General features: G+C 43.0%; 2 protein-coding genes across 2 annotated transcripts; one reads left to right on the forward strand and one right to left on the reverse strand.

The window, feature by feature from the left end:
* Positions 1–204: 204 nt before the first annotated feature.
* LOC128714298 (protein inturned) lies at positions 205–2,592 on the reverse strand. Its single transcript, XM_053809174.1, has one exon. The coding sequence runs from the start codon at positions 2,590–2,592 to the stop codon at positions 205–207; it is 2,388 nt and encodes a 795-aa protein (XP_053665149.1).
* Positions 2,593–11,851: 9,259 nt separating this feature from the next.
* On the forward strand, positions 11,852–26,714 carry LOC128710883 (heterogeneous nuclear ribonucleoprotein K). Its single transcript, XM_053805738.1, has 9 exons — positions 11,852–12,046; positions 12,200–12,256; positions 14,691–14,734; positions 17,329–17,401; positions 18,600–18,698; positions 25,110–25,531; positions 25,622–25,841; positions 25,921–26,090; positions 26,657–26,714. Exons 1-9 carry the CDS (start codon positions 11,852–11,854, stop codon positions 26,712–26,714), a joined length of 1,338 nt encoding a protein of 445 aa, XP_053661713.1.
* The last annotated feature ends 1,099 nt before the right edge of the window (positions 26,715–27,813 follow it).

A 27,813-nucleotide genomic window follows, 5' to 3' on the forward strand; every position in this document is an offset into this window, starting at 1 on the left:
TCGAGCGCGACTCTCGTCCCGTTAATAAATTAGAATAAAATTGGACGATCAATGTCTTAAACAACTATTTATATGCTATGTACTATGCTATATACCATTCGCAAAAACGTTACTAAATGCAGAACTTCAGTCAATGTTTCATGTCGCTTAAGATGAAGTGGCTCGGATTGGAGTGTTTGCTTAAGGTTAAAATTCTTAAAGGCTCTAACCAGCACAGGTTAAACAGATGCGGAATGCCAATTCTACCATATTTTGTGGCGCATCTGCTCGATGACAAACGTACAGCTCCTTGGCTGGACTGTGGAAGAGTCGTCCGACGACCCAAAATTCGACCCGCTCTCCCGAGCCGTGATCTTTCGGAACGGATAGCAGCATACCCTGCTCCTTGATCGCTACCAGCGATCGTTGTGTATTAAGTTTAGACGATTCTCGGGATAGCAGGTTACGAAACTTCTTCGTGTTTTCAAACGTGGCATGAATCAATGTGCATGTTTTGCGGAACAGATTCATGACGATGTCATTCTTCACGTTAGCACCATTGATCGTTGGTGCCAGAAAGTATCCATCACCCACCTCGAGCTGCACGTAGTAGAACAGAAGATTGTCCAGTCCAGTAGTGAGCTGGGTTGGGATGAGTTCCGAAAATTCCTTGCAACGATTTTCGGACAGATCCGTGATGTCGAAACTGCTGCTTCGTTGGCTGCTGTCCATACTTTGACCCCAGTCGGAATCATCATCATCATCAGGTTCCACAGTATGCTCTTCCCGTAGGGCTTGATTCTTGATCGAACTGGAAGCGTTTGATTCTTCATCATGAGATCGAATCTGCTGTGTCCTTTCCTCATGTGGAGTTGCTTGATCGTTACCAGTCTGTTTGCCAACGTTCGTTGGTATGCATTGCGGACGCCTGTTCGAATCGATCCAGATGCGTATGAGATTTTCAATACCGGTCGATTTAAAGTAGCTCAACATGTCCTGTATTTCATCGACGTAGCGAGAAAACGATTTGTTGTGTGTCGTATTGATTGGCACTTCGAGCACCACCACCATCAGCAGATTGCCAATGGACACGAGCATTAGATAGGCATCATTCTTCTCATGGAAACCATCCTCACAGTACTGTTTCGGGTAAAACTTTCTCCATATAGCCATATTTTTCACATCCGTTGTGGTCAGGATTTCGAATACGCCCAGATTTTTCAACATCGTCTCAATGTCCATCATGTACTCGCCGCTCAGATGCGTACATATCAGATGCTGCTTGTAGTACAGGGCACACCCGATCACGGTGAGCAGACAGAACAGATCGACAAAATCGTCATTCCAGTTGCGATAATCCATCGCTTCCAGCTCACCGAGCGCATCGTCAATGCGCAGCTGTATCTCTTTCGGCAGCGGTACAAAGTGGGCCTGCGGGAACGTTTTCTCAAACTTATCACAATTCCTGTTCGCTTTGATCGAGTGTCGTATCATTTCGCACAGCTGCATCAGCTCCGTTTGCTGTTCGATTGGTCTGTTAAACATGGTTGGACCGGACCGGTAGAGAGCGTTTAAAAACCGACAGATTTGCTCACTTTTCTGCTTCACGGCAAATACCGACGAGTACTTGGAGCTGAACCCTAGCAGCAGTATACCATCCTCCAGCACGGTGTACGTCGTGTAGTACAGTACGTTTTTGATCTTCAAATTCGTCATGATCGATTGCTGACCGAACGATTGGTTGAAAATGGAATGCAACGTTACGAAGCTGCCCCGAGAGTTGAACAGATAGTTGTTCTCCCGGGTTGGGTAGCAAAATTTTACGTCCAGCTCATCGTTTTGTGTGTACTCTTTCGAGATGTAGATCATGCTAAAGATCAGATCGTTATTGCTCATCGATTGTATGTCTTCCTTGTCGAACAGTGTTTCCTGGCTCTGGATCAAATCCATAAAGTTTGTGATCTTGATCTCGATCGCATTGCTGATGTCCGGTTCGATCATTTCAAAGAAGGAAATTTTTATGATCGTCGGGATCTTCGTTGAACCTTCGAGCAGTGATTCGAAGTTGTCCACCGTTACCTGCTCGGTATCGATCGATTTTATCCAATCTTTCGACTTTACAAGCTTTGCCTTCGCAAACACTGAATAGTCTTTGATCTTATCCACCATCAGCTTCCGGCCATCGGGAAATAGGCTCGTGGTAAGCCCTAGTATGGTTTCCGTCAGTGGTAAAACCTCCTTGAGTGGAACGTTCTTTTTGGGCGCAATACTGATGATAACATCCTTCTGGATACCGTTAATGTGTTCTTTTTTCGTCGTATCGATAACGCTCACCCGGAACAGCTTATGTTTGCCCTTATCCTTTTGGCCAAACCGCGAGAGAATGCTCTCCTTTTTCCGTATCGACAGCCGTCGATATTCGTTGCGAAAAAACAGATCATCGTCGAAGACGGCGGGTTTTGCGTGGCAGACCAGATCGAACTTCACGAAAAACAGACCATTGTTCACTATGTACTGGCCCCATTCGTGCGATCGCGAATCACAGCTACTATCGCTGCAATCGGAAGATGCGTTGGACTGATCGTCCGTCCATACTTGAGATTCTTCATTCATTTCACCGACACTTAGGCTGCAGTAAGCGGTTTTGAAACACCCCTCGTTACATTTAACTGCGGAAATAAAGAAGAAACAATTTAAAAAAAAACAAAAAATAACCCGCACGGTTATGCTACGTTGGATGACGACCGGAGTTTACGAATTTGTTGATATCTCGCAGTTGTTGACACGAACAGTGTTCGATGACCAAGGTGCTTATCGAAAAAAAAAACCAGATACGCAAATAAATAACCGATAAATAAGTTTTTTTTACTTGTAGCATGTTTATTTGTAAAAACTGGGTGAATTGCCCATTATTGTTTGTCCAGCATCTTTGTCCTTTTCGGAAGAATGCTACTTCCTTTAACCCATTTGCCCTCCTTCTGTATCATGCCTAATGCGTTCAGCCGCAGCGATATGGCCTGACGAGTTACGCCCAGCATGTCTGCAAGCTCCTCTTGCGTTTGGCTGGGGTTTTCCTCCAGTAAAGCAGTCAATTGTTTGTCGGCGAACGTTTTGGGCCTTCCTTCGCGTTGAGCGTCCTCCACGGAGAAATCACCCCTTCGAAAGCGTCGAAACCACTCCCGACACCTGGTTTCGCTTAGAGCAGCATCTCCGTAAACATTCACAAGTTCGCGATGCGCTTCGGCTGCCCTTTTCTTCGATTGAAACAGAAACAGCAACACCTCTCGCATATGGCTCTTACTCGGCTCAAAATCAGACATTTTCAAGAAATAGGAACTTTTAGTCGCACGAAATAATCACTCATCTGTTTATGCAGTTTGATTGTGTCATTTCCGAACTTGGTTTATGAGGTTTTGAAAACGAAACGCGCGAAACAGTGCAGCTGACGATTTCAAAACGGCCGTTATTTACTTGCGGACCTAATAAAAAAGTACAAACGATCATAATTACGAATTTGAGAAAAAAGTTTAAATTTTGCAAAATAATGAAACTAGAATGTTTGGTTGTTGATGTGAAATGTGCCCAAAATGAGATTTGGCTTAAAAATTTAGCTATTATGAAACAAAATAAAATCCCAACCGTCCCATTAGTCTCTAGCAACCTTGAAAACCCATAGTCCAACCCCATTGCCGTGACAGTTTTCGGTTTTACTGTTCTACCTACCTCTGTCTAACAGCGGTGGCAAAGCGTGGTGCTGAAATGACGTCAACTCTCAGCACATCTGCTGAAGGTGGTTTCGACTGCGCTGCTGCATTTGCTCCATTTTCTTCCTCGAAATAGAAGGCAGTACATTGTGTTTGCAAGCCACGCCAAGCTTTGCGGGAAAGTGTTATTTCTACAAAAGTAACTGCCATAAACAAAGCCGCGTTGTAATCTTCGGTGCATTTCCCATCGACAAAGGGTAAGTGGAAAATCATGAGCAAATTGGAATATGTACGCTGGCCATCGCGCGTCATCTGCATGTGATAAGCTGAAAACGTTCTCCTACCGGGACCGGGAAGGAGTGTGATAGTGTGTGTGTGTGCGTGTATGAATGTGTCTACCGGGTTGTGCACGGCATGGAACGCGCCTGAACAAACGGAGGGTAAAGGAGGTGCAAGAACCATTTATTGTAGTGGCGCCGCAGCGATATATCCTTTCGCAGCGCCAAGGAAAACGTGCACATGAAGGTCACCGGGAACCGGTTTCTTAAGCCTAGAGAGCGAACGTGGAATGTTCCATTCAAACGGACCGTCAAGGTCTGGGGCCGGATGAACTGAAATGGTCGAGGTCGGAATCGGAGCAGGTTGATCGAATTTGTCCACGTTATGCAACGCGTGTGTGTGCCCGCGGCAGGAGAGGTAATTCTTTATTTCTCCTGCCAGGAGAAAGTTTTACTTCCGGACATGTTTTGCTGGTGCTTTCTCGCGATGGAAGCCATTCGCACGGCGTAAAATGGCGAAATGTGCGCGGCTATTTTCCACATGCGACGCACGTCTGTCCCGGGGACGAACGGCATTTACGATTCTTGGCTGACTTGGATGATTTCGTCGTATGGGGTAGAAACTTCACTCATCGCATATTTTGGGTTGCTTCCTGCTCTTTGCTAAACTATAATGCTCCCGAGATTATGTAATGTTCCGTGGTAGATAATTTGGACCGCGGTAAGGTTTTTAGGGTGGAACAGCATCATGCGTGGAGCTAACCGTGAGACGGTTTCAGTACGTGCGAATACTACACTAATGATGGCAAATAAGGGGCATGAGAGTGTATCGGTCGCGAAGATGCGTTCGTCAGCCGGCTTGTAACGGTACCGAGCGTACTCCAGTCTGCGGGTGATGAGTGTTTATTTTTTCGCTTTTTAGTGGGTCAAATTTCGCCGTTTGGTAAAAATGTGACCACGCACACCCTTCCACCCCACCCTCCAGTTCCGCTGTTGGTCGATATGTAAATGATGATCAAATATTTACGGTGCCGTCGTCGTCCGTCGTCGATGTCTTGCCACCAAATCGCTTATGAAAGTTGTGTCTGTGTTTTATTCCTCACCGCTTGGTGTTGAGCATTGAACGGGAGAATTTCTGCTACGCGCGTTAATTGGAGAAACAGCACGGGGAACGAACAGAAATGCGTGTCAAAATTTTGACCTGTGTTCCGAAAAAAAAAAAATAATAAAAAATGAAGAAACACATCACAAAATGTGTGCAAAGATGCGTGTCGAAACAGTGACTCCACTAGTGAGTTTTTATGGTCCACTTCCGCAGAATATCGGTGCGTAATGTAGGCGCAACAGAGATGCCATGAGTGAAAAAAAAACTAAAACAAGCGAGTCAATCATCAAGTACTTCAAGAGCAGGACATAGCGGGCAGAAATTTACGAATCGATTTTCTCTCCGGTAAGAAGCGAAAATTTCGTATGGAGAAACACTTGATCTGTTTATGGTTTTATTGGTTCTCTTTTCTTTTTTCTTTTAGCAAATGAATTAGACGAGCCGATGTTGAATTGCGGAACACGTTTATTTTCGATCGTTTGTTTTACAAGAACGACTGATAAGAACATGGTTCAGCAGCGGGGCTGTCGATTGCGATCGAGCGGCGACGAATTTCCTATGTATTTTGGAATCGTTTCGGTTGACGATGGTGGTGATAGTTTTTTAACTGAACGTTCAGAATGGGACAGACCCAAAATTAGAACGCACATACCAACATATTTGAGGGTATACAATAAATGTACAATTTTCAGCGGTTTTTCATGTCAGTTCTCTGCCTCCCCAGCCACACTGTTTCGCGGTTTATAGCTGTCCAAATCGGCTAATGCTTAACGGCCAGTACGAAACCAGTAAGACAATTACGGCTTTTGATGCTTTGTTCATACTGCAGGCGTCTCAGCGGAACGAAAAATTTTTACAACTCTTCCTATCCGCCTGTCTTTTTTCATCTAGAGAAATTTTAAATTGCGAAACAGAAGACCTGTGCTTATCGCAAGAAAGCAGATCTTACCTTCTGCATTTTATACCAAATCTCATCCATAGATAATAGGCTGAGGTTCTGGCCAGTCGCGTATAGACGCCCAATATGACATTGAAGCATTTTTCCTGATTGCCTATACAGACTATGAATCAAGCGAAGTCGATTGCGTTCAATTATCTTTAATAGCTTTTTTAATCGTCATTCAGGATTTGACGATCTTTTTAAATGTATTAACTCGTATCTTTCAGCTGTCTAAACTTTAGAAATTAAGATTATTTTTTCTTTGACCGATGGATAGTAGGAATTCCTCCAATTGAAAATAACGCATGGTAGTTAGTTGTAAATTACCTTACAATCGTGATCGTTTATCGCAAGGTTAATAATCGAAAGTTCATTTGGGATTTGGATCTGTTGTGCAAAACATATAAAAATTGCAAACAATTGTACACTTTATATCAAATATGACAGGAACGATATTTACGATGCTGAAGGTTTGAAGGTTGTTTTTATGTAACTTTTTTTTTGTACAGCATATAATATCAATCTGCATGGAATAATCAACGACCACGCCAGATTAGAAAGAAAAAAAAATTAAGAGAATGTTTATGAAAACGACGAACCCACTATAAAATTGTACATTTATGTACCATGGAAATTCTCAAGTACATAACGCGTATGTATTACGATACTACAAAAGTTACGAACGAAGTATGTTTGTCTAGAACACATCAATAAATCCCCCCTCCCCCCTCCACGTTCATTGCGAGAGGAAGTTTAACGTCGAACGGATCATATGTGAAGATCGTCTTGCAGATCATAGTACAGATGAATGAATTTGGCTTTTAACGGTGACAAGATTAAATGTTTCAGTCTGATACAAATCGATAGCCCGATTAAGCAGTGAGAATGCATGCACGGGCGCGTGTAATGGGTTCAGTCTTACATGACAGTTACATGGAAGCGCAAGAATGGGGAAGAGCATAGAAAGAGAGGTAGCAACAATTGTGTTCACGTATGGTACACAGTTTTTTTTGTTAGTTCTCCTGTCCAAGCGCACCGCTAATGTGTCCACAACCGGAAAAAATACGGAGATAACTGGCTACAAGCACAATGGTATGAGGTAGGAACGCATGCAACCGCCATACAACGGAGGACAACATATCGTTCGTTCGGTTCCACCTCCTATCTGGTGGGTGTTGGGCGGTAAAACTACGGCAAGCTGCTGCGGCAAAAGCAGTTGTCGTCGTCGTCACCGCTGCCACCATGGAAACCGATTTGTTTTGACATTGGAGGAGAAATATCAAACATTTCAGCCGGCGGCGTGGTAGTGTAAAAAAGATAACTACCCTTCCCCCCAGTGTGTGCATGTGGTGGCGCTTTTGCTGCCCAAAGACGGTTGCGACTCGGACAGGCTGGCGGCACGGGCCCATCAATTTAGCTATTACATACATAATACACACCAGCGAGAGAAAAGGCTCCTCTTGCAATCGGGTTTGACGAACGCACCATTACGCGTAGGTAAGGACAGACAATTGGAGTGGTGGTAGGTGTTTTGAGGCTGCTGATGACTTAGTGCCACGGGAGCTGAGGAGGGTGCTATGCAGTTGGACGGAACCAGCAGGACGGTAACTTTCTTCTTATGTATTAGAACCTAGTGGCAGGAAGAGACAAAAAGTGGCCACCGGAGTTGGTCAGCCAGCCAGACTTCCAGAGTTCATTTTCGTAATAAGCAGGAAGGGGTGCAGCGGGGAAGATATTCTATCATTTGTCTTCGATTGATGTCCGCAGCTATGTATTGTGTAAGGAACACGGTGGAAAGATAGTGTATTGCTTTTGCTTTATCGATGCAAATCACTTTGAAAGAGCACATATTAGCCTAATTGTGCTACATCGCGCTGCCCGCCTGTGCTAGAGAGGGTGCAACGTACGACATAAAGCAATTGACGAATATTAAATCATGATTATTACATAATTTCACAGAATTACAAAATATTCGATCTACAATCAAGTTTTTCAAATGATTCTTATCATTTGCAACCGATTGGTCCGTAGAACACACAGTTGACACCCACACCACTCATTCTAATGGCCTTTAGTTTTTCAAGAAGAGTGATTTACAGCCAGCATGAAATTTATGGAAAATATATTTTGTGAAAGCTTACGGTTTAAGGAATATTTTGTAAAAATTTCAAATCAATATGCCGACAAATAAGGTACTGTCCAAAGAGTAAATTTGTTTTCAATAAAATCCTTGAGCTATGATTGGCTTGGAAATTCTCAACAGATTTTTTTTTACACAGTTAACTGGTACAAGATAAAAACTGTTGTTATTAATTTTGATTTTGCTATTTTCTTTTTGTTTTATAGGGCAAATACCGGCAAGTTGCGGGGAAAACAACGGTTTTTGAACTTCCAATGTCCTCCATTAGGATATTGCTTGAAAACTTAAAAATCCGGTACGGCAAGTTCTAAATTTAAACATCTTAACTTACAAAATTTATATATTTTATATTCTGACGGTTTTTGACAAATGTGGGTAGTTTGCCACAAACATGTAAAGTCGTTTTTGTTTATGTTTTGTCGTAAATTTTTGTGTTTTTTCTCGTATTCTTGAATGGGAAACTCTTTTCATCGAATTCTGAGTGCATATTTCTCCTTGCGAATCAATCCAGAAGCTTCAATGCTTGTATAATAATTAGCTCTTGTTCCGCTTTTCTGTTCGCATAAGAAAATTCTTCAAAGGGAACCCATGTGTCTTCACACATCTGTTGTTCTTGTGTTATGAGACTTTCGCTCATTAAACATTTTTACATGGAATAGACGATGTAACTTGTTGTCTTGTCTAAATCTATTTTCTTCAATCTGTCTCATGTGCTTTCGCGCTAGGTGGCAAGCATGTGGCGAATATCCGGTTTGACTGTATGGCATGTATTATTCAGCCACGATTTGCATCGGTAACAACGATGAAACTTTGCAGCTGGTAATGCATTTTTCAATACACCGCCAGGTTGCAAAATTGAAACACGGGGTAGTACATACCCGACTCGCGGTTATTGATTTCTTCATTTTACTGTTGCCTATTTTTATATGTTCTTTGTTCGTAATAATTCTTTGTTCTGTTTGTAGTAGCATTAGATGTGTTTCTTAATGAAATAAAAGCTGTTGGTTTTGTATACATGTTGGTATTATTATTATTGCAAATCTTGAGTCATTACATACCTGAAATTTATACATAAGTCTGCATCAGTGTCTTGGATTAAGATCTAGAATGAATGAATCGTGTTAAGTTGATAAAATAATTAAAATTCATTAATCTGCTATGATATCTTCTGTGATTCGACGCACGATTCGAAGGACTCTTTATTGAAGATTCATACAAATGACTCAATTTCACAGTTTTGGCTTGTTTGGTGACCTTTTACGTAACGAGCGTAGAATGAAAATAAGTTCATGCTTTTGCTTTAAACAGAAGTTTAGAATTTTCAAAATCCAATATTTTGCATCGTTTTGGCAATTAGCGCCTTTTTAACATCTGTACTGCTGCAGTTTGGTCACTGTCTTGGAATTATGTAACCAAACACCAATGGATTCTAAAAGTGTTCTCAAATTGAATCCTAAAAGCTCGTTTACCGAAGGAGATCAACATTCTTCCGAGAAGCGAGGTTGTGTGCTCACTTTGGACGCGGGAACAACGATCATTATAATTATTCATCGTGTCTCTTAGTACGGCGTGGTGTGTGGTACGCACTAAGGTGGTTAGCGACCCTGATGTGGTCGACCACCATTCATACCGTTGTTGAAGCCAGCATCAGCTGTAGCCGCGAATCCATCCAAATCGTAGCCGTGTTGGAAAAGTGCTGCGTAAGCGGCTGCTGCGCCGACCTACACCTGTACCTGTTGGAATTTGTGATCCCGTAGAGGTGAAAAGTATGCGGAGGCCCACCGCGGATCCCACTGGCTGTTGCGCTTTCCTGACGCTCCTTCGTTTCGCCCCCGTGGTGCCGGCCCGGTTGCGTGGTGTGTAGAGCACTGTACACACCACGTTGATCACCACCAGCGATCGGTGTGGGCAGCGGTTTTACGATCTTGCTTGGTTGTTTTGTTTATTTGTCGCCCGTAGTATGTGGGGAACCGTGAATAAGTGACGCGACCGCGTACAGGCGATGGATTTTGTTCAGTCTGTCTCAGTGGGTCAAGTGGTGCGAGCGATCACTCTCTCGATCGTGTTAAAACGGAAAGTGCGGAAGTTTCCAACTTGGAAGGCATCCTCATTGAATTTAGACCCGTAAGAATTGGTGCGGTCGTTAAAACGTCGTTGAGGGATCATCCAAATCGTGCAAAATTTTGCACGAATTAATTGTAAGTGTATTTGCACTTGGCTAGGCTTGAAAATGGTTTCGTAGAGAAAAATGGTGTTGTTAAAATTTTCAAACATTAACCAACACCCGCGGGGTGGTGTGGGTTGTGTAGGGGGAGCATGTGTGGTGTTTGCTTTGTGTCCTATTTATTGCCGATGTCGTGAGCATTGGTATTGAAAAATAATATTCCCACTGCTATATAGCCCCTGTCGTCGTCGCCTATTAGCTGTCGATGGTGGTAGTGGAAAAAAAAAAGAAAAATAAATTACCAGTTTCGAAGTTGTCTGTGGCGGTGCTTTGTGTGGCTCCACTATGTGGTAATAGTTTCGTGGCATGTGTAATGATTAAGTTCCGTCCAAGCGAGGGCCAACCGTGGCAGTAGTATCCTTAAACTCTTCTGCCACCCGTCAACTGTGTCCTGTGTCCGAAAGGGGCCGCGGAACGAAAATGTGTGGGTGTGTGGGTGGGGAAGTGAAAATAGATAGATAGTTACGTGTACCAATGATGTGGCCAGAGAGCGGTGATGTCTAGCTAGTAAATATGTCCCTTCAATTGATAGTTCTAGCTAGTAAATGGTGAACGAACTTCCCCTCCGTTAACACACAGAACATTGTTGGTGTGGCATAGGGTTCTTGATGGTAGTCGCCTGGAGCAATATCTTCGGTGGGTCCAGAAAATTTTATCAATAAATATGAGTCCATTTGTACAACCATGGTCAGTCCTACATTTCCGGTGCATCTAAATGGTTCTTCGGCTCTGATCCCTTCTGGAACCGAAGGGGTACTGTGTTAGTTCACCTTTTTATATCCGAGTGAAAATAATAGGCTTGTATTGTATAGTGTATTGTACAGTGTACTCCGTGTAAAGTGTAGCTAGTGTGGTGGTAGTCCTTATATTAAAAAAGTACGATCGTTTTTGATCTGCAATACAACTGCTATTGACGTAGACTAGACGGGCGTTATGAATGAGGTACATGTTTGTTGCAACATCCACTGTCTTCACTGAGAGATTATCATTCTAATGTATTTCTAATGTATTCGCTGTACCTAATTTGTATTTCTATTTAAGACAAAAAAGATATTCATATACAAAGGTGGTTCGAAGGTGTACTAGCTTAAGAGACATTTACCTACGAAACAAGTTTAAAAGCGTAGTAGATCATGTTTCCTTATAAGCTGATGTCTAATAGTGATTGTCCTGATGTAATCCACAAGTGGCCTACACAATTTGTACCAACTGTTGTCTCGGCTGGTGACGGTGACGATGATGGTAGGGCGTTTATTGTCATTGTGAAACCTATTTTAAATTTTAAAGTTTGTTATCATCCCACACTCAGTGCGGACAAACTTGTGGCCTAAGGTGTGATTGTGCATTTTATCTTGAGCCTCGTTGTGTATCGTCTTTTGAGGTGTTGGAAAAGATTAAAGTTTAATTGCGATAATGAGCGAGGTCAGTGCAATTGAAGTTGTGTTTTTTTCTCTTTCTCTTCTATCTATTAAAGCAATAACATGAAGCGTGGAAACGAAGATGCCAGCGATGGTGCGAATGAGGAGCAAGTGTCCGCAGAGCAGGATGGTTCCAACGATGAGCAGAATGCGAAAAATAATGCTCAGGCTGAGGATTCGTCCGATTCCAGCACAAAGTCTTCGGTGAAGCGAATGCGGTCCGAAGATCAGGAGGTTCGGCTGTTGATTCCGAGCAAGGTAAGTACAAATCAATTGATGCTTCAAAACCATCGCACTACTAGGAAAATAATGATGAAACTAATTCATTTGTTTTATTTTTATATCCGCTTTCCGATCTGCAATCATCTAATGATGTGGCGCCTCACTGCTGTGTTCTATGTGCCAATGAAGATGGCTGGGGCAATCATTGGAAAAGGAGGCCATAATATCCAAAAGCTACGGACAGAGGTATGGTTAATGGCGCGATTACGTTGCCCTTGTGCATCGATCAGAAAACTAATGCATATCTAATTTGTTAAGTTTTGTTAACTTGTTAAACTTCGTTTTTTTTATTTCTTGTACAATGCTTTCGACATCGGCACGACTATTAGTTAACCAAATCTTACTCTCATCTCGATCGGGTTTTTTTTTCGGCTGCAGAGTATAATGTAATAGTAAAGGAAAACAGATATTTTTGTATTTAATCGTTATTTCTCGAATGGGACGGAACGAAATGATGATACAATGTTTCAATCTTATCGATAATTGTATCGCGTTAGATGGTTCTAATATTAAACTATTAACAGGAGATAAGGAAGATTTATTGGAAAGACATGTTGTATAAGATAGCTAAATCCTCACTGTAGATGATATATACACCTTACTTACTAACCGAGGTATTCTACTTCTTTGATATCCAACATATCCTACCACAAGGTTGCAAGAAGGGTCTCTTCAATCTATTTGTGGTGGTAGGATCATCTTGCCTTTGGAAGCGTTCTCGTTTATGTCGATTAAAATTTGGTTACAGCCAATCGTCTTTCGGAAACCTTAAATTTGGTTCCAACCGTTTTACCATTATTAGTTTGTCTCGTTCGACATTGTTCTGAGTTTTGTCCTTTATTGATGTTTTAATAATGAAAATAGCCGGTTGCCATCGTTAAGCCTGTATCTAAATATGATTTTTTCTTCTTTTTCCTCTCCCCCATCTCATATGTATTCCGTAATCTATCGATTCTCGGGTGTGTTAAACTGTTGGTATCGTAATTGAATTAAAAAAAAAATGATTACTCATGTTCATCTACTGCTATTACCACCACCACCAATACCACACTGGCCCTACTACCACTACCCGTAACTCGGAAAAATGCAACTCACTTGAACGCGCGCTGATTAACAAAATCGAATCGCTCTAAAACAAACACATATCCTGATATCTGAACCTGTGCGTGGTGATGTCTGGAAACCCGAAATTGATGTCCTGACGATGATGTCTGTCTCCTGGTGAAATATTCTTTGTGCACATTACACAAAAAAAAAAAATCCCACACAAACACAAATCTTTTTTCGGTTACCACCGGGGTACCGTTCGACAACAACGATCATCCGGCGCACATCGAACAAATGCGTCGTAATACGCCTTGTGTACATGATCCTGTCTTGCTGTGGACGCCCCGTGAATGATGGTGCATATATTATTCGCTTGTGGGTGACACTCGGCAACATTCCTTCTAACCCATCGGTTCCGCCACCACCTATGTATATCATCTTTAACGTTACGGTTCAACTGACTCACTGACCTGCCTGCCCGACTGCCTTGCCAACATTATAACTACCACCATCACCACCACGGGTCTGGTTTCTGACGTGTCTGTGCCCAAAATCTGTACCGGCCCAACTCTGGTGATGATCTCCAAATCAAAACTCACTCTGATGTTGGAAAATCCGATTCGAACTGATCAAACTACGATCGTTTCTACTCCAATGTACTTACCCACTTGCTCGCCTACCACCACCACCACCCATCTGGCTGACTACCTGGTCATTTGATTGATGAACCCATGATACCACCATATCTGACTCTATAACCATGGTTTGAATATGGAACAATGTATGGAAACCAACCGTCGGTCTAACCTACTCCATTCTACGACCTTGATAACAAAAAATCCGTCATCATCCGCCGTCTGTTGGACTCAACTTCACTCTGGATTTGTTCCGGGAAATCTGCACCATCGCTATACCACAACCAAATATATATATATTACCGCTATTATTACTGTTCCTACTACCACCACTACCTACCTATTGCCACTGCTACTGCTACCATCATCGAAAACGCCACCAAAAACCGACCCTATTGTGTCACTTCCATATGCCCTGGCCCTGTGATGATCGCTCACCTGCGCCCGCGCCTGCCTACTCGTCTGATTGTGCCCGCCCGTGCGCCCGCTCACTCGTCCATCCATCCGTGCCTGACGTAACTCGGATCAACTCTTCTGGAAAATAATATAAATTTCTACTCTCTCTCTCTTCTCTCTTTCTCTCTCTCTCTTTCTCTCTTTTCCAATGGTGGTTCTGTGCACATGTGTCGCTGGACATGTGTAATTTATAAAACGGCGCACCGCAATTTCCAACATCGTTTGATTAAAAAATACCCAAAAAAAACTTAAATCAAACCAAAACGTGTGTGATGTGTATTGGCCAAAACCCAATCGTGCAATCATATGCATATATACTATACGACTCAACATACTCGTGTCTCTCTCGTGTGTGTCGTGTGTATGTGTCACCCTGTGTCACCTAAATCAAACAAACAAAAAAAAATCCACACACAAAACACACAATATTCTTCTGTGCGGCTGCGTGTCCTTTGTGCGCACATCATCCCCCCAATGCGCAGTATCAAGCCCAAGTGAATGTAGGCGACTGTACTGGCCCCGAACGGTAAAGACCTCTTTCTTTTATTTTTCTCTTTATATATTCTCTAAGCAACAGAAAACCAAAAAAAAAAGCAATATTACAATAACTATCCCGAACAACAACCAAAAGAACATGATTCCACAGACATCTATTTTCCATATTTTATACCCGCCAAGCGCGAAAGCGAGTGTTGTTGTTACCTCCAACATGTGATACCTTTGTTCAATTTTCTTGTTTTGCAAAAATCGTTTGTAAATGTGCATTTCACGCCACTCTATCATCCACCTGTTTACAAACTTATCATCATACAACAACGGTTCATTTGGCGATGAAATGTTTGCAATTTGTTTTTTTTCGTTTGATAAACTATCGAAACTTTCACACAAAATAATAACTCTATGCATCTTCGAACAAAGCACTGCTACTCCCGGGGACAGGTTGTGTGTAAAGTGGGATGGATCAGATGTATAAGTTCCCCCACGCGTAAATGATGTTGTTCCAGGTGCGTTCAGAACAAATTAATACGTACGAACAGCTGCTGATAACGGTAAAACGAATGAAAAAAACTTATTCTTTCTATCTTTTGTACATTAAACATGTGAAGGTTGGGAACTGGTCCATTATCGGATGGATTATAATTAGGCACAAATGCACCTGTCTTACACCTGTCGTCTTAAGATGAGATATACGCACGGGAAAGCTCGGAAAAAGGTCGTTATTGGTTAAAAAATATCTCAAACAATTGGAAGAGAAAGTATAAACAAGGGAATTAGGGAAGGTTGGCTGTAACTTCGAGCTCTATTAGCTGTAACTTCAATACTTTTCGCTATATTGTTCAACGATTTTACCAAAGATTTCTGAAATTGTAGAAAATATATTCGATATTTTTGCAGATGCAGTCTGTATATCTCTCCTTAAGTACAATGTCTGTAAAATATTGCCACAACTATCGGTAATTGAAATTATTTGAAAAACGTTTGAACCCTTCCTGTGTCCGATTGACGTAGTGCTTAACTTCGAAGGTGCAATTGCGGTTTCCATAAAGTGTAGATATGCTCTTGTTAAGTGTCTCTCGTTGTAAGATAACATTTCTATGTCATTCGATTATGGAATGGTAGAGAAGAGATCTAGCGTGTATGTGTGTTGCCTCCCCAGTCTCCTCCACCCCAGTATCTAATATCCACATTTGTTAATCTGTTTGTTTTCTACGTGTTTGAGAAGATTTACCATCAATGCTCGTAGAAAACGCCTGTTACGTGACGTGACAGTACCCTTCCAATCCCTTCGTACCCTATTGGACTAAGTGTCTCCCCCCGAACCCCGCCCGACCCCCCTTCTTGCCCCACTAGAAGGTTTTCCCGCATCGATTATCGTGCAATGGAACAGAATGCATTCGGCATAAGATTTGGTTCTTGGTTTCACGATTTTCTTTCCACCTGTATCATCCTTTGCGTTGTGTTGCCCATAGTGCTCTAAACAAAACTCATCCCTTCTTTAAAACCCATCTTATTATACTGTGCTGCAACATATCTTGTGCGTGTGTTCTCGTATTTTGTTTTTGTTTCTGTTTCCCCCTCTTATTGTGTGTCTCTGTACTACTTTCGTTTTATCTGTATCCTGTGCAACAATCACTAGTGCTGGAAGTCGAAATCCTTGGGTACCCTCCCGAATCCTCTCCGTTTTGCCTCTCATCCCCTTATTGTGAGGTGTGCATTGTCTTGTCACTACTTTATACCTTGCATTTGTTTTTTATCTCTCTTTAAATGATTGTACAATAAAAATTAAGCTTGTTATTCTTCCTATTCTCGGCCCACTCATAGAAAAGGGCCTGATTAAGTGTATATTAAATTACTTAGGTTATCTGCTAATCGTCGTGTTCCATTTATCCCACAGACTAACACTTCGTACACTTAAAACAAACCCATTAATGCCAAGTTTTACTAGAACCAATCCATAGTTGACTATTATCTTTTCTCAAATCCTTATAAACACAGATTCACTTAATAATAATAAAGAAACAAGCAACTGATTAAACGCTAAGATCACTAACCACTAAGAGCGGGATTTTTAAGGTGGCTTGGTTGATGTACAACCGTGTTGTGTAGCGATTAAACCATCCAAACACTCGTTGAATGATTCATCTTCCGGTGGTGCTATATTGTGCAGCTACCATTTCGGCATATACACCAGCTTAAAGTACATTGTTTCTTTGAATTCAAGCACAACTTTAGTACGTTGAAAGTCGATTGAAATGAATCGTGTGCGTAATGTCTCACAGGCAAACAAACCATCTCCTGTTATCGATGCTTTTATAGTTTTTATAAATCGTATTGCGCACCAACCCCCCTCATACCATAATCAAATGTTGCAATCCAATGAGTATGCCTCTGGCTGGCTACCGAAAAGGGCCAGGATGATTTGTTTATTATTTTCACGTAACGACACTAATGAACTTTTCGTTTTGTGTGCAATACTCTAAACGTAACTATTGTTGTTCTATACACGTTGCTGAGGCAAAACCATTGCGTACCATAACCAAAGATCGATGCTGATGTGCCGATGATTTGCTAATCAATGTGTGTGTTACCACTTTTATCTCTCGGTCGATGTATTTACAGTGTTCTTACTATTGGTGGCGATATGGAGACGGTGACGAAAGTCGTGAAAGACGTGATGAAGCATCTTGATCGGGTGAGTGTTCGTACTAGTTTGTAGTTGACTTCATACATTTATTGCTAACTGCTTGATTGTAGGCAAATTAATATTGATTTAATCGATTCTATAAACCAAAAACAATACTTTTTGTGTTGTTAGTGTTTTAGTAGCAACCAGCAACCGCATGTAGTTTATATAAAGTAAGGAAATGTATGAGAAATGTTATGAACTTCTTCGTGTACACTGAACGTAATGTACAATTCACACTCAATGAAACACATAATGAAGCAAATTGGTCGTGCTCTTTGTTGTGCATTATTTTCATTTCTTAAGAACAGCGATAGAACGGATTAAGGCCGGTCCCAAAATATAGTTCACTAAAGTTAGCGTGTATTGTTCCGTTTTTTTTCACCCCCAACATCATCGGGTTGTTGATGGTTGGGAATAGTATTCTCGTGTCAGGGGTTTTTTTTGCTTCATCCGTTCCTTAAATCCAACTGTCTCATACCTACTGCTAAACCACACTATGACTGTGGTGTGGAACAATTGGAATCGCGTGTTTGTCGTAATTACAAGTTTAAATTTTCATAAAGTGCACGGCGTCAGATTGTCTGTACGTAGTAGACGGGACGCGTACCCTGTATTTACAGCTATTTGGTTCGTGTTGGATGTATTTGAAGTAAACTGTATGTGTCCTTTGCATTTGTACCCGTTTGTTACAAACGCTGTGCCTTTCGTGTTTGAATACAGAATGCTGTGGATTATCATGGCGCATAAGCACCAAGTTGCCACGTTTTCACGAGTCCTTTTTTTTAAAGCGAAATACACCGTTTGTGTGGATAGTTTACGCTCTGGTGAAAAAGCCAATACAATAAAAGGCAATGAATATTTAGTCATACGATACTTGCGCCATACCTTGTGAGGTTTCAATAACATGAATGATCATGAAACTCCATTTTGATTCGTTCTTTTAAATTGAAAATAAAAATGGCAACGTTCTCTACACGCATTACGCTACGAAGTGTAAGAATGTAAGAATGCTTTTACAATGTCTATATTAATTCTTGTTAGTAGTAGAAATGTTTAAGTTATAAAAAATTAAGTAAGAGAATAACATTTTATTGGTCTGCTTTTCTGTATTTTGTATTTCAATTCATTGTTGTAATTCCATATTCTTTTCTTCTCGTTTTGGCAACCCCATATTTATCGAACATCCGGATCCAAACCTCCAAAGGCTGGAGATAATGAGTACGAGCTGAGAATACTGATCCATCTAAGTCTGGCCGGATGTGTCATCGGTCGCGGTGGCAGCAAAATCAAGGAGATAAAGGATGTAAGTACGCACAGTAATAAAATGACAGACAATTCCACAACGACCTACTAACGCATATCCAAAGTGCCCGGTAGTACGGCTTTCTGAGAAATAAAAAAAAACAGTAGTTGTACATGTCGCGCAGGTCCTGAATATTTCATCATCAAACAGTGGATAAATTATGGACCTTCTCTGAGTCAACAGTTTAAGTGCCGTGGAATGTTTGTTGTCCTGTGCCCCACATCACGGTGGTGTTGTGCATTCTTGGCAGCGATCTCCTGCATTTTTGGTCCCTTTTCGGCTTGATGCTTTAAAATTGTTTCTTACTGACACCCCTTTTTCTGTTGGTACAATGAACACGGGGCTCGGACTCTAGCATTCCGTAGCCGTGTTTGGCAAAACGAGCAAATAGGGGCGCTAGTTGCGCGTGAAGCCAATTTCCATGCCAATATGACGTCAATGTGTGGAAGTGAGTGGAATGGCGGCAATGGTAGAGAGATGCAACGGTAACTGACTGAAGGTTTTTTTTTTTGAACTGCTTTGTGCATCGAATTCATTGCCTTGCTGCCTGCCTGGCATCTCATCTGCGCTACATTGCGCCAAAACGTCGACAGTAAAGGGGTAAAAAAGCGCCACACACAGACAACCAGGCGGAGTATAACTTCCAATGGTCGGAACCAATTTTTGGGGCATATATCTGCCAGGTTTTCGGAAATGCTGCTACTAGAGCCAGCCAATCATCATCCCCGTCTCATCATCATCGGCACCCGTTGTTCAAAGTCGTGCCGTGAGGTTCGCGCGCGCCACCGAGGTGCCACAGTAAGATTTTAACTGGGTAAAAAGACCCAGTCCAAATGAAAAACGGTTCGTTTGCAGAGTGCGACCCGAGAATGATCGACAGTTTGTCGGACCGGTGCGACTAGCGAGAGGGAGCTGCAAATGGAAGAAGGATGGGAGGCTATTTCTGTCTGCAGTTAGAGCATTTAACGGCGCCAACAGTATGTGTTGGTTAGCTGCGTTATGCTATGGCTAGAAAACAGCAGTGGCGTTGGTGCTTGCCTGCCTGTGCCTGCCTGCCTGGCGTATGATTGTTAGTGGCGCTCGTCAGGCGACGCGCGGGCACATGTAATCCATGGGGAAGCAGATGACAAAAGCAAATCGTTATTAAGATACGCACAGAACCATGACGGTGGCACACACGGATGTGTGGTGTGTGTGATCGGCTTATTGCATGTAGTAGTAGTGAAACGCTGCGCTGCGCGGGGCCACTCACACCACGGCGTGCGGAGTGCGCGCCTTGGTGTGCCTGTTTGCCACAAACCCAACCGCGCCCGATATCCTTACGGCCACGCAAATAAGGAGATCGTCCCGGGGACGGTGGTGTGATGGTTGGCGGTTGCACGCTGGTTAACCACGACTACCAGAAGGCGCACCAGTGATGGCGCTATGACCTCCTTTGGTGCATTTCTGCCCCGTAACCGATGCATGCCGGTAACTATTTTGAACGTTTTCATAGAAATAATTATGACTCCTAACCACTGGGTTGTAATGAGAGCATTGCACATTTCGCTTCCGTTTGCTGTGGCTCTGTCAAGCTCTTTTCGGTGGCCGGCGAGACTCTCGTCGGCGAATTACGCGTTTGTAAGTTGAGAAGGAGGAGGACGGTGGGTTCTGCAATGTAGGGTAATTATGGTAAAGTTTTCAGGCGACACACACACTGACCGGTCCGTATGTCCTTTGTCTTTTGTGGTTTTGATATGTTGTCCAGCAGAGCAAGAGCGAATGGTTGTCATATGGATTTGATGGGGTGAATACATGCGGCCGGATAGACAGTTAGTTTTGCATTAATAGTATTTGGTTGGGCTTTTGTGAATGTTGCCACTGCAGAGAAGGATCATAACCTACGATATGCAACATCCAGTTAATATAAGGGACAATAGGGCGTAAAAGAAGAAGTTTACTTGCCCTTAAACTATAGGAATACTTCTATTACGATGTAACAATGGAGCATCTGGAAAAATCTGTAACTTTTGAACATTTTTTTATGTATAACATAACTTGAATGACATTCATAGCATCGGCCGATGATACACACCGGGTGCACACAACCGAAGGTGGTGTTTGGTAGGGCAGCAGGACCTCTTTGTATTCATTCGTTGCTGCCATATGGAAACGCAGTTTGGGTATGCTGCAGAAGGGCAGGTGCTAGTTGAAACGTACACACATACCGTCCCTTGCAAAGAGCGAGGTCGCCTATTGATTGATTGTAGAAAAGGAACCCAAAAACGCCGTCCATCCGGCAAGCCAGCAACAAAGCAAAAGCAGGAAGAAGTTACAGGGTGTGCCAGCTGCACCAGTCACCAGGTAATGGGGAGGATTTGTATTCTAAGGTTACCGCCGTACACAGGCCTAAGGTTCAGGAGTAAGAAAATCCCCGTAAAGGTGGACGATGACGACGAAGAAGAAGTGGTGGTAGGTTTTTGACGAGACGATGGCGAGCCGCAACACACGGCAGTTGTTCGGTTCGTTCTCATGGTTTCCGATTGTCAGCGGACGGACAGGAGAGCGGGAACCGGCGAGGTTTCTGGCGCGGGGCTTTTACAAAACCAAAGAAGAACACGCTGAAGAAACAAAAGGATCTTCTGAGTAGGAAAGGCAGAAAGCATCATCTCTCGTTCGATATGATGTATGCTGTCACGTGCCTGCCTCTGTATGCGTGCACGTGTACGAAAATCCGCTTCGAGAGCGCGCGCCGTGAGAGCAGTGAGCGTAGAGCAGTCGCGATCTTTCACCAGAACAACGGCACCAGAGCAGAAGAGCGCGCGTACCATAGATACGTTCCGGTGCGTTGGCAGCTGTATGGAGAGCCTGACGAATGGTCGATGGGGAAAAAAAGGGAAAAGGACACACACTGCATTCCCTTAAAGCACGGATGTGCAAGTAAGGAAACCCCGTGTGGGGAGGGAGGTGGAAAGAAGGAAGATGATAGTAACCGGGAGAGGTTAAGGCATGCGCAACAGCTTTCTGCTCAATGGACACGTTTCTCGTCATTCAGTTGGCATCGAACAGTTGCCGTTCGAGGAACGCGACGGTACTTGGCCGGCATCATTTTCAACTCTGCTGTCGATCGGACCATAAACTTGCCCAGTAGAAATTGGGCGGAATTACTGGTACACAGAGCTAAAGTTACCGCGTTGATACCAATCCGGTGTGTGTAATTGTGCTGGTGGTGATTGATAAAAGCATCACGGACATTCTCAGTCAGCAAGAAAGAATTAGGGTTGTGATAAAAAAAGTAATAGCCCGCGGTTGGTGCAGTTTGAATGGAGAAAGTTTACTCCTTTCAATCGCCCTGATGTCTTCATCGAAACTCGAGTTCTGTTACTGTATAAACTAAGCAAGGTGTTATACGTGTGTGTGTGTGTGCGCGCGCGCTTCCCAATTCTTCTGACCTCCCAACTTCCACCTACACCCGTACTCCCGTACCACTGGGTGAGCCAGAGGTGGTGCTTTGTTTTCGGTACTTCCTGTTGCGGGTATCGAACAAAGAAATATTTCAATTTGTCTCGGTTGAGAGCAAGAAAATGATGTTCCTCTTTGGAGAGTCAGCAGCGGCCACCCTGCGTAGATGCTTCGTTGGGGTGACAGGAGGATACGGAGCGCTCAGAAGCGGAACTGCTACAGGCATTAACCATTCCTTGAGGCCTATACCACCGTATATGAGGAATAGTAGCAGCAGCAGCACCAAACAGTGGCGGTAAGCTTGTATCCTTAAATGTCGCAGTTGGCAAATTGTTCGATCTGCTTTAATAAACCCTGCAAAAGCGAAAACTGTTCGATGGCATTGTATAATGTGCACCATCGAATTTGATCCATGCCCGAAAGACGGATCAGACAAGGATTTGTATCACCTTTTTCCTTCCAACAATATCCATTGGACACATACATTGGTGCACTGTTGTACACCACAACGACGTTTGTTTGCCTGGGGGGGACACAGCAAGAAGACACACGTCAAATCGATAAAATGTGTATTATAAACCCGAATACGTACGAATCCTTAGTTGTGTGTTTCCGGCTGTATATCATTTCTCCTCCGGCCCGCCACTTTCCAACTGTCCGCACCCCACACATAGATCACCCGATTTATTCGCGCACTTGTAATGATGCTCTCGGGGTTTGTAAAAAATTGTTCGATTATTCAGTGGCGGCGTTCCCTGTTCGAGGTTGAAATAATGGTGGCGTGTACACAAATTACAGAACGATTGCTTGATGACGGTTCAATTACATTTAAAAACGTATTACTGCTGTATTTTAGATGATTCATTCGCTGCGGCCTGGGGTTCGTCCTCTTCTGTGGGCGCTGTGTGTGTGAATGCATCGTCGAAGGAAGTGAAACATAAGGATGTGCCCCAAATTGGTCTCCACTGAAAAAAGAGAGAGAGAGAGCAAATTGGGAAAGCAAAAGTAGGCCCTGCTGAGTGCGAGTATGAACACAGCGACGATACCTTTTTTTCTCGGAACGTGTACCGAACCGAACCAATTCTATTCGTTAATGTAGCCAGCTGTCTTTTTTGGAGCAACCATTGAAATGGATTTTTTTTGGTGTAGACTTCCTTTTTTACTTTTCTTTTTATTCTGTGAACTTGTTTGTGTGTGCGTATGTAACATTCACGCGGTATCCTTTTACACCGCTACCGTACACATCTGCCATCGGTCGGTCTCGTCATCGTCACATTGTCGACGATGGTAATTTAGTGTGTTCCGTCGTCATCGTCGACGTCCCCTGTTGCGTGAAGTGTAATCTCTTTTTGTCCTTCCTCTTTTGGTTTGGCCTTTCCTGCACACAGACACACACATAGCAACCATCAACTCAGTTCTCTCTCCCGCATCGGTTTTCTTTTTGGTTGTCAATTAAGTCAGCTTTCCCTTGTGCGTGCACAGTGTAAATAATGTCGTTTTTCTTGAAGAATGTGCGCATATGTGCGTTCGGCATATGGCAAAATGAAGCTGAAAGTAGTCGAAATTCCGGTAAATTAATTTGTGTCGTAGTGGTCCACACACAAGCATTCGTGTACATGAGCATTTTACGCACATGTTGTGTGTTTGATATGTCAGTCACGCTGACTTGTCTCACATCCAGGCATCCTTGGATCCGTAGTCTTAAAACAAAAAAGCGAGTGTGAAACCCCTAAGATGGTTCGAATAATTATTATTTTGTTCATTTCCCTCCAATTTTTATTCTTTGTTCTCAACCATTTATTTCTCGTACAGCTGCGCTTCGGGGTTTTTTTTTGTTTGCTCGTTCGATCGTTTTGCTTCTTATTTTCTTCTCCGCTCTTCGGTACACGCCACATCCGTTAGCTTTATATGCTCTTTATCGCATTCTTCTACTTCCTGTGCATTTCCTTTCCGTTCTTATTCCGTTTTCAACCATAATTCGTGTGCCTCTAGCAGGAACCCATTTGTCTTGCGCCGCATCAAGCTTGCGCAGATGGTAGCGGGCAAAGAGCGCTTTACAACCGATCAACGTGTCTCCGTTGATGCAGGAAACGCTTCGAGCAGAAGGACAGAGCTGTTCGTGGTACGGATCTTACCGTAATTATACGGACGCACTCTATCCCGGGTCCTGCCAACCCCGGGTACCGGAAGGAAGAGTGTTGAATTTGAGAAGGATCGCATTATTTGGCACATGCATGCGCGCAAGTTCCTTCAGTTTCACAACTTGCACGATTTCGAAGAGTGCGAATTGTGCGAATGCCATTCTGAATGCGCTTCTGCTCTAAGGGGTTGGCGAATGGTACTATAATACCGTGAAGGAAAATGTGTCATCATTAAACAGTTGGACAATATTTGCACCTTTTACCGTATTTTTGCCTCCTTTTCTTGATTCGCTTGATTACAAGGGGGTCAAAAATGTTGTTGAGTTAAAGAAAAAAAACAGATGTTCGTCTTCTCTTTGGATTTTCCTTCCATGGATCGTTGAATTGCGATTGTCCTAATTGCAATTGCGATCAAAGAGTATCATTTGGCTTTTCGCTAATTAATTGAAAATTTATTAGATTAATTAATTAATTAGTAAACTTGAGTTATACCATACTGTTGAGTAAGTCAATTTGAATATCGATAAAGAGTTACTGATTTTTATTTCCCCAACTTATCATGAGTGTATGTAACTCATCCACTGTGAGCGAGTTGTTAATCAACGTCAGGAGTTGAATGACTCATTTGCGATTTGAATCTCTGTGAGTGAATTGCTGAATGCAAACAACTTATCGGTATCAGGTTAGATAAAATTCTTCCACAGGTAACTCTTCTACTGAGCCAATGAAGGACAGTCCACTCTCTATCATGATTCACTCACAGCACTTCACTAGCTGATAGTTAGACTTTAGTTAATGAAATGTTGCATTTCTTCTTGTCGTTACGCAGGAAATTGGATGTCGGCTGAAGATCTTCTCGAACATACCACCGCAAAGTACAGACCGCATTGCTCAAGTGATAGGCAGCGAGGAACAATGTCTGAAGACACTGAACGAGATCATCAAGCTGATCAAAGGCACACCGATAAAGGGTCCGGTACATAACTACGATCCGCACAACTACGATGACATGTATGCGGACGAGTATGGTGGCTACGGTATCGGTGGCGGTGGCGGTGGTGGCAGCGGTGCTTTCCGCAATGGTGGCCGTAATGCGGGCGGTGCTGCACCCGGTAGCGGATACGATCGACGCGGTGGCGATCGGTACGATGATCGAGGCGGCCGCTCCAACCGTGGGTACGATCGGGGCAATGATCGTGCCAACCGTGGTGCGGGAGCAGGTGTTGGTGGAGGTGGCGGCGGTGGAATGAGGTAGGTAGTTGGGTTTAGTGCGACCTAGGTGAAATTTGAGTGACAAAATGTTTTAAAATCATCGTACCTTTCGAAACCCCCCTTTGACAGAGATCGAGACTACATCAACCCGTGGGCGAATCCCATCAATGGAAATAATATGGGTGGAAGCTTCGGGGGTGGCAACAGCCTCGCCTTGGGTAATCTCGGAAGTCTGAATCTGGGGGGTGCCGGTGGCAATTTGGGCAACGGTAGCCTGGGAAACTTTGGCGGTGGTAACAACGGTGCTATGGATAACAAAGCCTCAACGCAGGTTACAATTCCCAAAGATGTAAGTATTGCAGGATATATGGTGAAGATGCAAACGCGATTTCTATTTGCTAAAGTTTTGTTTACATTCACTCAAACAGCTGGCTGGTGCCATCATTGGCAAGGGAGGCGGTCGGATACGTCGCATTCGGAATGAATCCAACGCTTTCATCCAGATAGACGAAGCCTTACCTGGATCGAATGATCGAATCATTACGATTACGGGAACACCGAAGGAAATTCAAGCCGCGCAGTACATGCTACAGCAAAGGTAAATATTTGTTCATGTCTCTCGACTTACACACACATGCACACATATAGCCTTAAGAAGCGATCATGCACGAATAGGTACTTTAGTGAATGGTGCAACAAAATCACGTGGTTCCAATAATCGTCGTATTGCGTCGGTGTTTGTGTCATGCATAATGGGAAAGGATACGGCAGCATCGCTTTATAACAATCCCATCTCACTTTCATCGTTTCATCGTTTGTTTGCTTAACTAACAACCATCAGGGTCTGGCTGCGCACGGGTGACCCACACATCTCTTCTGTCAATGGCAAAACATTGTATGGAAGACTAGTGATTTTGTTGTTTGGCTTACGATACTAACAATAAATCTCTCGTCTTTCTACAAAGTTTGCTTCTCGCTACCGTTATAACGAACATCACCAATCAACCAACTAACAACTCATTGATCGAATCCCTTTGCTGAAGGGTTGTTTTAGCTCGTTATTGTGTTATCCTATACTATCAATAGTTTCTTTGTGTATATACGTATACGCTTGCAGTTTCTCAGAACACATTAATAAAGGATTCATTACGTGTTTATTTTTAGCGTTCGTGAAAACCTGAGCGGTGGCGCCGGATCGGGTGGCGGTTTCAATCGCAACTAAGCGCCGCATGTTTTGTTGGGATATGGCGTGCCGTTTGTGAGATGTTTTCCTTTTTCCTCGGGAGTAATTGCATGTGCCGCATAAACGCTGCATACTAAAGCGGAAATAAAGCAGAGGGTAGGTGGAAGTGCGTAGAACATAGTTGGATCTTTTAGAACTGCGTAGGACACATTGTAGGATAAACGTATAAGAACAGAAACAGCCTAGTCTCCTCCACCCTAGCGCGTATCGTGTGAACAGTCGAAGAAGAAGTAGTAACACTCACGGGAAGGTATAATAAGAGATTGTGCGAGTGTATCCTTTTGCTGTTTGACTACGTACATTTTATCTACGACACAGTCCCGAACACACGCTCAGCGCACGTAACGAACAGCATTTTACAACGATTTATCCCGTGTCATTCGAGCCGTAGGTGTAGTAAGCGAGTTTGTTTGCAACGGTGTTCAGGGGGAATTTGCTTAGTCGAGCCCAATACTAGTAAACGAATACTAAACTCGATGGAGCTTGCGAGAGTGAAGCTATAGCCAGTCAGTCGTGTTTTTTCATTTATTTCTTCAAGGGGTTAATTGTTCGCTTCAATTCACTGGCATGTGTGCTACAGAAAGGTATTTTGTGTACCGCGTAGGTTGTAAATCCAGAAGAAGAAAAACATATATATGATTTTGCCTAGTGCATCACTAGAGAGAGAAAGAAAGGAACCTTTAGATTGGCTCCGGGTTAATAATAATACGGGCATTTTCTTTACGTTTAGTAGTTCGGTTCGGCAGTTAATGACCGGCAGGGTATTTAGTTTATAGTTTTACGTTCATTTTGTAGTTTCAGTTCTGATTGCGAGAGCGAATTGTTTAAAGATTTCTACAAAACCAACATCCCCCAGATAATAACGCACGGAGGAGGGAGAGTGGTGCTGGAATACGGAAAGGAAACATTTTTCCAAAAACAAAAAAACAGTATAATGTTAAGTGTCTTTCTTCTAACCAGCATAAATTCCAGTAATCTCATGAACTAAATAAATCGAACTAGCAAGAGGTCCATAGTTCTCATTAAGGCTTAGGCTGTCCAGTAAATACTATTCCTCTCCCTTTCATACACCCTACTA

The sequence above is a fragment of the Anopheles marshallii genome, chromosome 3 (genome assembly GCF_943734725.1).
Source record: "Anopheles marshallii chromosome 3, idAnoMarsDA_429_01, whole genome shotgun sequence".
NCBI lineage: Eukaryota > Metazoa > Arthropoda > Insecta > Diptera > Culicidae > Anopheles > Anopheles marshallii.

Coding starts and splice junctions, on each gene's coding strand:
- LOC128714298 (XM_053809174.1), bottom strand. CDS start 2,592: ATGAATGAAGAATCTCAAGTATGGACGGACGATCAGTCCAACGCATCT.
- LOC128710883 (XM_053805738.1), top strand. CDS start 11,852: ATGAAGCGTGGAAACGAAGATGCCAGCGATGGTGCGAATGAGGAGCAA. Junction 12,047..12,199: donor GGCTGTTGATTCCGAGCAAG/GTAAGTACAAAT, acceptor GTGCCAATGAAG/ATGGCTGGGGCAATCATTGG. Junction 25,532..25,621: donor GGTGGCGGCGGTGGAATGAG/GTAGGTAGTTGG, acceptor CCCCTTTGACAG/AGATCGAGACTACATCAACC.